The 14,285-nt window shown below is 37.7% G+C and overlaps 1 protein-coding gene and 1 pseudogene across 3 annotated transcripts in view; both read right to left on the reverse strand.

The window, feature by feature from the left end:
* ZW10 (zw10 kinetochore protein) overlaps nucleotides 1-14,285 on the reverse strand; it is a 40,749-nt gene that overhangs the window by 13,393 nt on the left and 13,071 nt on the right. For 2 of the 3 annotated variants that reach the window (XM_054439224.2, XM_063671442.1), the window contains exons 4-9: nucleotides 14,046-14,123; nucleotides 13,742-13,901; nucleotides 12,086-12,238; nucleotides 11,195-11,386; nucleotides 1,765-1,928; nucleotides 1,031-1,213 (exon numbers count right to left, since the gene is read on the reverse strand). In XM_054439224.2, coding sequence (XP_054295199.2) covers nucleotides 1,031-1,213; nucleotides 1,765-1,928; nucleotides 11,195-11,386; nucleotides 12,086-12,238; nucleotides 13,742-13,901; nucleotides 14,046-14,123 — 930 coding nt within the window. The remainder of the gene's footprint in view (nucleotides 1-1,030; nucleotides 1,214-1,764; nucleotides 1,929-11,194; nucleotides 11,387-12,085; nucleotides 12,239-13,741; nucleotides 13,902-14,045; nucleotides 14,124-14,285) is intronic. The other variant, XM_054439226.2, reaches the window with a different exon arrangement.
* On the reverse strand, nucleotides 4,515-5,546 carry LOC129007582 (small ribosomal subunit protein uS14-like; annotated as a pseudogene).

Consider the following 14,285-nt stretch of genomic DNA (forward strand, 5'->3'; position numbering starts at 1 on the left):
CAAAAGAGTCAAAAAAACAAAACAAAACAAAACAAAAACAAAAGTCTACCCTCATGGAGCTTACTTTCTCGAGGGAGAAACAATAAACAATTCACATAAAATGTTGGTTGATGATAAACAATAAAAAGAAAAATACACCAAGGAAGGGGTACAGGAAACAGGGGAGGTTATAATTTTTTTTAAGTGGTCAGAAAGTACTTTTTAAAAAGCAAATCATGTGATCTGCGGTAAGAATATTCCATGCAGAGGTAACAAGTGGTTCAGAGATTCTGAAACAAACTAGGCCTAGCACATTCAAGGAACAGAAATAAGTCCAGGGTGCCTGCAGCACAGTGAAGGATGAATGCAATAGAAAATAGAGTCAGAGAGGCAATAGGAGGCAGATCAGATAAGGCCTTGTAGTCCACTGTAAGGCTACTGGGTCTTCTCTAAATCAGATGGGAGGACACTGGACTTTCTGCAGAAGAGTGACATAATCAATTGATATTTATGTTAAAAGAAACCACAGCCCAATTCAAGGTATATACATTATTTCATACATGTAAGATATGAAAAAAAAAAGGTCAAAGGTCCACTGCCTTTACAGGTAATTATTTATATCCTTTCTATTTACCTTTTTATTATTTTAACTTTAAAACTAGTCTCTCTATTAGATGAAGTCAACACTTTCATAATAGGATATAATTTCTGGACATAATGTAGCCCAAGTGTACCTTCACAAAGTTGTGTCCTAAAACCTTCAGAAATAAAGATGAGAATAATCTACTGTCTCACTTCAACAATAATAATCCATTACATGTATGTAGACTTTTTCAATTTATACAAGGCTTTCATGTGCATTATCTTATCTGCACCTCACAATACCCAATAGAAGAGATGGAGATTAGGACCACTTTAAAGGGGACAAAACCAATGTAAAAAAGATTAATAACTTGACTCAGCTCAACAACCGTCATCCTCTCTTCCACTTTACTATATGCATCTCAAAATGAGTTGCTTTCTCATATACAATGCAATATAACCCTGGTACCTTCACAGTGTTATGAATTTCAGAGGTCATTAGATTTCTGGCTGCCACAATCACATCCTGGCACTTCTTGTTTGCAAAATGAGAATTGATGTTACGAGCGTATTTCAGCAAATCTGTAGTATCTCCTTTTAAAAATCTCATTTCCTTTAGGGCATTTTCAAATTCTTCGGTGGATTGTATGATCTGAGATACACAAGAAAAAAAAGAGAAGAATCATATACATATATTCCATTACAATATTAGAATTTCAAATCCAATGTATAAAAAAATAAGGACCAAGCTGGTCATTTAAGTTTTAGAATGGACCATCAATTACTAGGTATAAAAATATACATATTTCCAGCCTTAAATTCATTAGAAAGAATATCTTCAATAGAAATGTCTGACTCTACTTAGTAAAAATACAAAGATCTTTAAAATAAATATACTTATTTTAGCATTCAAGGAAACACTAAAAAGAAGCAAAAAGTAAAATGTCACACAATAGCTATTTTAGCTGATATAAGTATAAGTGAACATAAAGAAAATATATTTAATAAGAAAACAAACTTCTGCAGTTAAAGAGGTAGGAAGCCAGGAGAAAAATGAAGTTATATGGAATTTGTCTCTATTCCTTATTAATAATTTACTTAAAGGTATATAACTAAAGAACAAACTATCTCCAAGGAAAAACAAAAGACAGCAATAACAATCAACAGTGTCTTAAAACCTTCTGTGCTATCTCGGCTCTTTACCTCTTCATATTGCTGTAATTTGCTGCTATTTGTTGGAATCGAATAAACCAAACAGTTTTTGATGAGGTACTCAGACAAGTCCTCCCAGATCATGTCTCCAAGCATCTCAGCCAATGGGACAGTAGATGTTTTTTCATTTTCCAGGTCAGTGTCAAGTGGCAAATCTGAATTTTTTAAAAAAAGAAGTTTTAAACAAGAAACCATTCGCAGTCCTGGAATATTCTTAGGTTTTCTAGAATTCTTTAATTTTAAGATGATGGGGAAGAAAACAGCACAGATAATTCTACAGCCTTCTCAACTGACTGCGTGGGACAAATCATGACACACAATTATTATTATTTTATTTTCACTGCTCAGATGAATTGTCTGTACTATATTACTGCCTGTACTCTGTAACAATGAGGTATTAAGCCATCTACATTATAATCATCTAGTGCTAAGCTGCTGATTTGATTGTATGACAAGCACTCAGAAGTTCTGCATTCTAACTTGAAACTAGTTTAGAATAAAATCTCACTTATTTAATAATGAATAAACATACTTTTTCATCTCTGCATAGAATCTGTTTGTACTTTACAGTAAAACACAACTAGTTTATAAAATAGAATATTTCAATACCTCCTCTACAGTGTATGTTATGGTGCATTTTTCCAACACATATTGAGGATGTTGTTTAGAATATCCTATTAATCAATTAAATAATAGTTAAGAACCAGGTGCCAATGTAGAAGGAAGAGGACTCATAAAAGAGACTAGCTGTTATGAGCCTAGTTCTGATTCACAAAGGAAGACTTAGGGGATTAAGGCCTTAGAAGAGCAGGGCACAGTGACAAAGCCATTCAGGAGGCTGAGGTGGGAGGATCACTTGGGCCTAGGAGTTCAAATCCAGCCTGGGCAACATAGCAAGATCAAGTCTCTTTACACACACACACACACACACACACACACACACACACACACACACACACACACACACACCCCTACCTTAGAAGAAAGTGAACATATTATCTCAAAGCCTTTAAGATACCTCACAACATCTAAAGTCTAGTCTGCATTGTCCAATATGATAGCCACCAACCACATTTTGCTACTAAAAACTTAAAATGTGGCTAGTGTGACTGAGAAATTCAACTTTTTAAAGTTTTAATTAACTGAAATTTAAGTTTAAAAATAGAAGCAGGGGGTGTGTGCTTATAAAGGGGCAGCAAAAAGGAGCTTTGTGGTTTTGGAACAGTTCTGTATCTTGATTGTAGTGGTGGTTACATGAATTTACACATATGAAAAAATTGCACAGAACTACAGAAACACACACACGAGCATGTAAAACTGGTGAAATCTAAATAAACTCTATGAATTGTACCAATGTCAATTTCCTGGTTTTGATATTGCACTATACTGCACTATATATTACTATATAATATTTAAGATGTTAACACTGTAGAAAATTGAGTGGAGGCATGAGACCTCTCTGTAATTTTTGAATGGAAAAAAATTTTTAAAGCAGCAGTATAAAATACTTTTCCATTAAACACAGTTCCATTGTTTTGATAGAACTACATTTAACTGCAACCACTGCATCACATAAAATGATACTGTTGTATTGTCAAGCACTCAACAGGCACAAATGTCATTTCTAGTATTTCATATAATACATTGCCGAACCAGTCAGTGTCAACAGACTGATTCCAACATGATTTTTTTCTCCAGACTGATTCTATCACAGTTCTTTTCCTCCATGCACTAATATAACATTATAATGTGTTTATTTGAATATTTTATGCATAGAGCGCAAGTTATGGTGATACCTACATAAATTGTAATAGGTAGTTAAACTGAAATACTTATTTTAGTTATGATATTATTCTTTTTCTAGATTAAGAAAATATGTACAAATTTTTAAGTTTACAACAAAGCATACTATTGATACAGTCAAGTAAAGATGGAGAAGCTGGTAGTACCACTGAAAGAGCAAAGGTAAAAAAGACTAGAAGAAAGTATGTCACAAATTTCACAATCAGTGGCAGCTGCAGTTTGCTACAACAGAGCAAAACAAAAAAAGCTGCTTGCTTGTTGTATACAAAACATTTTTTTTCTTTTTTTTTTTTTGAGATGAAGTTTTGCTCTTGTTGCCCAGGCTGGAGAGCAATGACGCGATCTCAGCTCACTGCAACCTCCGCCTCCCGGGTTCAAGCAATTCTCCTTCCTCAGCCTCCCAAGTAACTGGGATTACAGGCGCCTGCCACCATGCCCAGCTAATTTTTGTATATTTAGTAGAGATGGGGTTTCACCATTTTGACCAGGCTGGTCTTGAACTTCTGACCTCAGGTGATCCACCCGCCTTGGCCTCCCAAAGTGCTGGGATTACAGGCGTGAGCCACCGCGCCTGGCTACAAAACATTTTTTAAGACAATAAAGTGAACAATATTAAGGGACATTTTCAGCAAATACATTAGGAATTTGATGCTTCCTGTGAAAAAAGAATTGACAAAATTAGTCACCTGAAATTAGAATTAAATGTCCAATAAAAAATGTGATTTTAACAGGACCTGAACTTCTAACTTTCACCAGCTATAAAATAACTTGGATTCTTGCACAAAAAAGAAAATCCTTTTTAAATGGGGAGATGGCAAAAGAAGTGATCTTGTTTTGTTTTTTTTTTTAATTTTCTTAAAACCTACAAGGAAAAGACATTTTTTTAAATGTAAAAGATTTTCAATGAAGCAACCACAGAATACTGTCCATAAAATATAATATCTTCCTAACAATATCAAAGATCAATTGATTCAATTTCTGGAAAACTGCAAATACTTTTCTTTTTCTTTTTTTTTTTTTTAGTGTTTATTTTATGCACAAAGAGCCATCGTGGTTTTTTATTAGGTAGATGCCTTGGATAATCCTTTCAAGGAAGATCACTTAGTCCAACTTAATGAAACCAATATCCTTCGCATACTGACGGAGACACTGGCGGCACATACTGAGGCCATATTTCCGGATCAGACCATGCTGGCTTAAGCAGACACGACAAAAGCGAGAATCCTGGCCGAATTTTCACCAGTGGCTCCAGTACAGCTGCTGGTGACCTATCTTGCTCTCAGAAGTGCGATGAGATAAAAAGGCCAAATACTTTTCTTTAGCTTTAAATCATACTTTTGATACATTTTTTCTAAAGGGACTTCCAAATTTGCAAAGAAATATTACCAATTCACAGCCTAAAAAAATCAATCTCACTGCACAGTTTTTGTCTGTTTTGCATAGGTAATTTTAATCTTTCACATTTGTCAAAGAATTTCAGCAAGATATGAAAAAATTAATTTTTATTACAATGAATAGTGTTTTAGTTCTATGTTAGGGGAAAAAAGTCCAGATTTATTGGAATTTTAAAACAAAAGACTGGCTGGGCGCAGTGGCTCATGCCTGTAATCCCAGCACTTTGGGAGCCAAGGCGGGCAGATTACGAGGTCAAAAGTTCGAGACCAGTCTGACCAACACGGTGAAACCCCGACTCTACTAAAAATACAAAAATTAGCCGGACGTGGTGGCATGCACCTGTAATCCCAGCTACTCAGGAGGCTGAGGCAGAACTGCTTGAACCCAGGAAGTGGAGGTTGCAGTGAGCTGAGATTGTGCCACTGCACTCCAGCCTGGGCGATAAAGCGAGACTCCATCTCAAAAAAAAAAAAGAGAAGGCTAATGACTCCCTTATTGCTTCACTCTATCACGTGATAGATACCTGTGTTCAGTTTTTTATCTGAAACATACTCTATAAAAAGTTTAATGAACATTGTTAAAAGCATTCAGTTTACATACATGCAAATACTATAAATTATTACTGGTTAATGGAACTGTTTAAAGAAACAGAAGACAATAAATATGATGAACTTATGTTCTTTGCCAATGCTCATTAGTTGAATCTGGAAGGGTTTTAGAAACATTTACTACACTGTTATCTTCAAGGCTTTGTTAAAACAAAAGAAATGCTTGCCAAATATTCAAATAATCAAAGATAAAAAAATGGCAAAAAACTTTTGTTTTCGTACTTACATCACACTGCACATGAACAAGATGTGTGTGTGTGTGTGTGTGTATTTGCCAAATACATATACACACACAACTGTTACGGACTGAATTGTGTCCCTGCCGAAATTCATATGTTGAAGCCCTAGCCCCCAATGTGACTAGATTTGGATACAGGCATACTTCATTTTATTGTGTTTTGCTTTAATGTGCTTCACAGATACTGGTTTTTGGGGTTTTATTTTCAAATTGAAGATTTGTGGCAACCCTGCATTAAGCAAGTCTATGAGCACCATTTTGTCCAAGAGCATGCGCTCACTTCATATATCTGTGTCACATTCTGGCAATTCTCACAACATTTCAAACTTTTTCATGATTTGACGTTACCATTGCAATTGTTTTGAGATGCCATGAACCACTCATGTAAGACAGTGAACTTAACAAATGTTGCGTGTGTTCTGACTACTCCACTAACCAGCCACCCCTTTCCTTCATACCCCAACTCTTTCCACTCATGTCTCTATCTCCTAGGGTTTCCCTATTCCCTGAGACACAATACTGAAATTAGACCAACTAATAACCCTACAATGGCTTATACGTACGTGTTCAAGTGAAAGAGTCACACATCTCTCACTTTATATCAAAAGCTAGAAAAGATAAAACTTAGTGATGAAGGCATGTCAAAGGCTCAGAGAAGTCAAAAACTAGGCCTCTTGCACCAGTTAGTCAAGTTTTGAATTCAAAGGAAAAGACTGGGTTTTTTTAGTGTAAACATTACTTTTATTTACTTATGTATTTACCTTTATTTTTTTTTTTTAACTTTTATATTAAGTTCAGGAGTACATGTGCAGGTCTGTTATATAGGTAAACTTGTGTCATGGGGGTTTGTTGTATAGATTATTGCATCACCCAGGTATTAGGCCTAGTACCCATTAGTTATTTTTCCTGATCCTTGTCCTCCTCTCACCCCCACCCTCCAGTAGGCCCCAGTGTGTGTTGTTCCCCAATATGTGTCATGTGTGTTCATCACTTAGCTCCCACTTATAAGTGAGGACATGCGGTATTTGGTTTTCTGTTTCTGAGTTGGTTGGAAAAGCTCTTGAAGGAAATGAAAAGTGTATTAAAAGTGTATTAGTGAACACATGGATTATAAAGTAAAACAATCTTATTTATGGAGAAAGTTTTGTTTTTTGTTTTGTTTTTTGAGATAAAATCTTGCTCTGTCACCCAGGCTGGAGTGCAATGGCATGATCTCAGCTCACTGCACCCTCCACCTCCTGGGTCCAAGCAATTCTCTCACCTCAGCCTCCTGAACAGCTTGGATTACAGACGGGTGCCACCATGCCCAGCTAATTTTTTTATTTTTAGTAGAGACAGGGTTTCACCATGTTGGCCAGGCTGGTCTTGAACTCCTGACCTCAAGTGATCCATCTGCCCCGGCCTCCCAAAGTGCTGGGATTACAGGCGTGAGCCACTGTGCCTGGCAATTTATGGAGAAAGTTTGAGTGGTCTGTGTAGAAGCTCAAACCCACCACGGCATTTTCTTAAAGCCAAAACCTAATCCAGAGCAAGGCCTTAACTCTCTTCAATTCTATGAAGGCTCAGAGAGGTGAGGAAGCTGCAGAAGAAAAGGCTGAAGCTAGCAGAGTTTGGTTCATGAGTTTGAAGAAAAGAAGCTGTCTCCGTAATATGAAAGCTCAAGGTGAAGCAGCAAGTGCCAATGGAAAAGCTACACCAAGTTATCCAGCAGACCTAGCTAAGATAACCGACAAAGGTCTCTATACTAAACAATAGATTTTTAGTGTAGACAAAATAGCCTTCTATTGGAAGAATATGCCATCTTGAACTTTTATTGCTAGACAGAAGTCAATACTTGGCTTCAAAGCTTCAAACGACAGGCTGACCCTCTTGTTAGGGACTAATGCTGCTGGTGACTTTAAGATGAAACCATGTTCATCAACCGTTCCAAAAATCCTAGCACCAGGCCAGGTGCGGTGGCTCACACCTGTAATCCTAGCACTTTGGGAGGCCAAGGCAGGTGGACTGCTTGAGGCCAGGAGTTCGAGATCAGCCTGGACAACACAGTGAAACCCCGTCTCTACTAAAATTACAAAAATTAGCTGGGTGTGGTGGCGCATGCCTGTAATCCCAGCTACTCGGGAGGCTGAGGCACGAGAATCGCTTGAACCCAGGAGGCAGAGGTTGCAGTGAGCCGAGATCATGCCACTATACTCCAGCCTGGGCAACAGAGTGAGACTCTGTCTCAAAAAAATTCCCAGGGCTCTTAAGAATTATGCTAAATCTACTCTGCTTGTGCTCTAGAGATAGGATAAAGCCTGGATGGCAACACATCTACAACAGCATGGTTTTTCAGGATATTTTTCAAAAACAGCATGTCTTATTTTCTTTTTTGAGACAGACTCTTGCTCTGTTACCCAGGAGTGCAGTGACGTGAACACAGCTCACTGCAGCCTCCAACTGGGCTCAACTGATCCTCCTGCCTCAGCTTCCCAAGTATCACATGCCACTATGCCTGGCTAATTTTTTATTTTTTTAGTAGAGGCCAGGTATCGCTATGTTACCCAGGCAGGTATCGCTATGTTACCCAAACTCCTGGCTTCAAGCAATTCTCTTACCGTGGCCTTCCAAAGCTCTTGGATTACAGGTGTGAGCTACCATGCCCAGCCAATAGCATGGTTTACTGAACATTTTAAGGTCTCTGTGGAGACCTACTCCTCAGAAAAAAAGATTTCTTTCAAAATATAACTGCTTACTGGCAATGCACCTGGTCGCCCAAGAACTCTGATGGAGATAAACAAGGAGATTAATGTGTTTTGATGCCTGCTAACACACCATACATCTGTAGCCTATGAATCAAGGAGTAATTTTGACTTTCAAGTCTTATTACTCAAGAAATAAAATTATAGCTGCCACAGTGATTCCTCTGATGGATCTGAGCAAAATAAAATGAAAATCTTCTAGAAAGGATTCACCATTCTACATCTCATTAAAAGCATTCATGATTCATGGGAGGAGGTCAAAATAGCAAAATTAACAGGAGTTTGGAAAAAGTTGATTCCAACCCTCATGACTTTGAGGGGTTTAACACTTCAGTTAAAGAAGGAACTGCCAATGTACTAGAAATGGCAAGAGAGCTAGAATCAGAAATAGAGCCTGAAGATATAACTAAATTGCTGCAATCTCATGATAAAACGCGAATGTATGAGGAGTTGTTTCTAGTGGATGAACAAAGAAAGTGGTTTCTTGAGACAGAATCTACTGCTGGTGAAGATGCTGTAAACATTGTTTATATGACAACAAAGGGTTTAGAATAGTCCATAAATTTAGTTGATAAAGCAGTGGCAGGGTGAGAAGACTGACTCCAATTTTGAAAAAAGTTCTACTAGGGGTAAAATGCTATCAATCAGCACTGCATGTTACTGAGAAATCTTTCAAGAAGGGAAGTCAATTGATAAGATAAGCTTCATTGTTGTCTTATTTTAAGAAATTGATGCAGCCATCCAACCTTCAGCAACCACCATCCTGATCAGTCAGCAGCCATCAACATTGAGGCAAGACCCTTCACCAACAAAAAGATTATGACTCACTGAAGGCTCAGATGATCGTTAGCACTTTTTAATAATAAAATATTTTTAAATTAAGGTATGTACACTTTTTAGACATAATGCTATAGCACACTTAATAGACGACAGTACAGTGTAACTATAACTTTTATATGCACTGGGAAATCAAAAAATTTATGGGACTCGCTTTATTGGGATACTTACTTTATTGCAGTAGTCTAAAACCAAACCCGCAATATCTCTGAGGTACGCTAGTAGTCCCTTTAAGGAGGTAATTAAGGTTACATGAGGTCATAAGGGTAGAGTCCTGATCCAATACAACTGGTGTCTTTATAAGAAGAGGAAGAGACACGAGGATGCAAATGCACAGAGAAAAAACCATGCAAAGACACATCAAGAAGGCCATCTGCAAGATAAGAGAGGCTTCAGGAAAAACCAGACCTGCCAATACCAGAAGAGCAATGATGATCAGGAGAACTTAAAACTACGTCATTCAAAAAATAAAAATGTTTATACTGGTGATAAGATATAGGGGAAATAACAGCAACTGTAAAGAATTTGAAAATCCATCATCTGTAATAGGAATTAGACTCATTCTATATGGCTCCACATCATAGAAACAGCATCAATAAAGTAGACATTACAGGGTAGTATATTGTGACAAACTTTTAAAATAACTACCCTAAAGATTTAATTTGCAAAACTGGCATTTTCATAGTACTATTTAAGAGTACAGGTAAGAAATGTGAGTTTTAAAAAACAAAACAAAACAAAAACCTGCCTGGTACTCAGAACTGCCCAGGGGCAGGATAAAATGCCTCAAGGTCTCTCTCACTATAAGTGTTCAGATTGGCTATCTGACCAATTGACGGAATATTATAGAGGAGATTCAGGCATCTGAGATATTTGGACCAAATCATCTCTCCAATTCCTTCTAATCTTTGGATGCTTTGTTTACAACTTAATTTATATCTAGTGAAAATAAAATTGTATTCCTCCCTAAGGGAAGGCTCTGGGAACAAGAAAAACTACCTTGGATTTCTGAAGTTTATGCAAGCCTTAGGATTTTTTTTCTCTGCTCTCATCAAAACTATAGAAAAGTCCTTGCTTTACATATAGATTATTTATACACAAATATACAGTATATGACTGCCAGGAAGGCCCACAAACAATATGAGCATTTCTTTTTCACTTTAGCCACAGCAAGAATGGTTAGCCAGGCTATTCAATATGACAGCTGAGAAAAGCACATAGAAGGTAAGTCAAATAGACTTTAAAAAAAAAAAAAGCAGTATTAAAACACAAGAGACTTCACTTTTAATGGTACAACAACCAAAAACATGATTTAAGGAATACAGAAACTGGCTGTTTCTAGTGTGAATACACAAAGATCAACAGGCTGAAATAGAATTTATTTCCTATGTTAAACCAAGTTTGTTTATATCAGATTAATAGGGGTTTTCATGGAAATATGTAAAACAACACTTGGTTCATTTCTTCTTCTCCTATAATTAAAGCACGAGTTCCAATTTGTGATGGTACTGGGAGTCCAGTGAGAGAAGTGCATCCTAGAATTCAACTAAAATAATATTACAAATACAGAATCTTGGGTACCACTGATGGCCCTACTTGTCAATACAGTGCAGAGAAAGAATGCAAAATAGGCAAAAAAAAAACAAGAAGGCAACTCCTTTGCCCCTATGGCACAATTTACTCACTTTTGATCCTACTTTCTCACACATTATAGGCATTTCTACTTTAAAATAATATTTACTTTTAAAAACAATATTTACTTTTCCAAAATATAAAAGCACTGCCTTGGAGATACATACCTAGAAGCTGTTTTTGGAGCACTTCTAGTACCAGTCTGATCTTTGTAAAAACTTCAGATGGTGATGGGTATTCCAAGTTAGTCATTATAGATTCAAAACGAATAATAACTATGTTAGGCTGACTTTCTATCACAGCATGAAGGGATGGGCAAGATGCCAGAGGCCTAAGGATATACTTCAGCAGCATCTGACCTGAAAAATCATATGAACATTCATCAAAAAATCACTATAAGACACTTCTAGGTGAGGCACAGTTGCTCACATCTGTAATCCCAGCACTTTGGGAGGCCAAGGCAGGTGGATCATCTGAGGCCAGCCTGGCCAACATGGTGAGATCCCGTCTCTACTGAAAATACAAAAATTAGCTGGGCATGGTGGCAGGCACCTGTAAATCCCAGCTACTCGGGAGGCTGAGGCAGGAGAACTGCCTGAACCCAGGAGGCAGAGGTTGCAGTAAGCTGAGATCATGCCATTGCACCCCAGCCTGGGCGACAAAAGCGAAACTCCATCTCAAAAAATACACTTCTAAAAAGTAAGCATGAAAAAAAAAAATATGAATCTTTGAACCTAACAACTACAATACATATACCATGACATTACACACCAACCATTATGCAGTGCAGGTTTTACCACTGAAGTTTCCCAGATTGTCTACAGATTTTTATTTAAATTATTCAAAAACCAAATAAAATAGGAACAGTTGAAAAAAAAAAAAAAAACCCCAATCCCTTAATAAAAAGGATAATATTTAGGACAATTCTCTTTGATGAATCAAGAGGCCAGACCCTATATTAATACTCTGCAGAGAATATTTTATCATCTTTTCTGTCTTCCCTCTAATACTGGGCCTCAGGAGATTTTGTGTAAATGAAACAAAGTAGCATGCCTTACCAAATGATTTAAGCTTGCTGTGTAGTTCTCCAAGAACAGAAAATGCCAAGAGGACAGAACTGATGGGTGGCATAGGGGTCTTCTCCTCTTTGTGTGATTGTTCAGTGTATAAATGAAGTTCAGTTTGTAGGTAAGATTCCAAACTGCTGGTATCTAAGAAAAAGGAAGAAAAATATCAGCGGTCTCACCAATATGAGATGTTCCCACTTCTATTCCTCAGAGCTCATTCTCTGATATTTCCAATGCAGTTCTATTACAATATACTCCTAATGCAACCAAATATGAATTATGACATACGTGTCCTAGGCATCACTTTAAAAAAGGAAATGACTTTTTGAGGTCAGGTGCAGGGGCTCATGTCTGTGATCCCAGCACTTTGGGAGGCCGAGGCGGGAGGATCACTTGAGCCCAGGAGTTCAAGACGAGCCTGGGCAACGTAGTGAGATGCTGTCTCTAACAAAAAATTTAAAAATTGGTCAGGCATGGTAGCATGCACCTGTGGTCACAGCTACTGGGGACAGGGTGGGAGAAGTAGTTGGGGCTGAGGCGGGAGGATCGCTTCAGCCTGGGAGTTTAAGACTGCAGTGAACTATGATTGAGCTACTGCACTCCAGCCTGGGCGACAGAGCGAGACCCTGTTTCAAAAAAAAAAAAAAATTGAGGTCCTAGTTTCACAGACCTTCCTTTCTATGTTCTTTCTGCCAAACAAGTTTAACAAGTAGGGTGTGTTATAACAAATAATTCAACACACCTGCCCTCTTCTCTTAACTAATATTCTACTTGAGAACAGAATCTAAAATTTTCAGGATAACTCCCTTCAAATACCTGACACATATACACATATGCACATGTGTGTCTATGTACACACATATGTATATAATGAATTTGTAGGCCAAAGTGGATATAGGAAAGGGAACAGGGGGAGAAAGTTTCTCTTGAAATACACTAAATTTCAAAATCCAATGTTGGAAAATACACCAGGTACAATAGCATGTCCTTTAAATACAGCCTCTGAAGTTTTACTCTCAGGGCGAACAACACACCAAAGAGGGCTCATACCCAGAGGTAGGCAGAAAGGCTGAGAGCCAAGTAGCATAAATCAAAGCCAGGGCAGAAGTAATCCTATTTCTTCACCTTGCAAAGCACTCCCTAGCTCATTATTTTCCCCAAGGACTAGAAAGAAATTGAGCAAGACCCCTCCTCTACCCACAAGCCTACTGATCCATCTTCTTTCCTAAGCAAAAGAGAGAATGGCTAGATAGCTCCTTTACACTTTCCAGCCAAGATAAACCGCTAGGATTAGGGCTATCAGGAATGGGCACATCCTACAAGGCAATGGAAACTTAATGCGGTCGCAAATTGCTATCACCTCCTCTAGCACACTCTCACCCCATGACCCCAACTACCCTATCATCTTTTCTCACATTTCTAGGGAACGGGACAGCTAAGAGGGATGTAAGGGAAGCAAGGTGAGGGCACTTTAGGGACCCAGATGAGTTGGTCTTAAGAAAGCATCTTGCTAACACAAGCGCTCAATACAGACATGGAAGATTATGAATGAACCCTCATCTACTAATACAAAAATGTAGAATATATTCAGACACTACACTGGTTCAGGCAGATGAAGCAAAGCAGTCCACCTGAGGTCAGCAGCACCTTTTGACGGTGAGAACTTCCATACAATCAGCTTCTGCCACTCTTCTCCAAGGTGATAAAGTATGTTCTGTTTCTGTATTGTGAGCTCCATGCTGAGAGATTTCAATATTTTTAAATCAAAGCATTTTCTGGATTTTAATAACTTCAAGCATTTCTGTGCCTGGTAATGAAATGGAATCACTGTTAAACATTCCATCCGGACTCAGGGCAATTAGAATATATTTGCATAATGATAAAAAATACAAAAATTACTGAAAACAAGAAGAGCACTTATTGCTCATGCTTTGGGGAGAGCATTTAGTACCTCTTCCAGACGCTGAGCACCAGTGACATACTTCTTCTCTGTTAATGCACAATTATATTCTTCAATAGCAGTGGAAAACTGAAAAGTTAAGTATAATATTTTATACATCCTATTATTTCAAGTCTGTTTGCTTTTAAATATTAAGAAATGCTCCCACTTTCCCTCCCCCTCCCCCTCTCAAAAAAAAAAAAGAAAGAAAGAAAAGAAAATATGAAGACAAAAAAACCCATTATAGTCAGG

This window comes from Pongo pygmaeus, chromosome 9, assembly GCF_028885625.2.
Source record: "Pongo pygmaeus isolate AG05252 chromosome 9, NHGRI_mPonPyg2-v2.0_pri, whole genome shotgun sequence".
Lineage (NCBI taxonomy): Eukaryota > Metazoa > Chordata > Mammalia > Primates > Hominidae > Pongo > Pongo pygmaeus.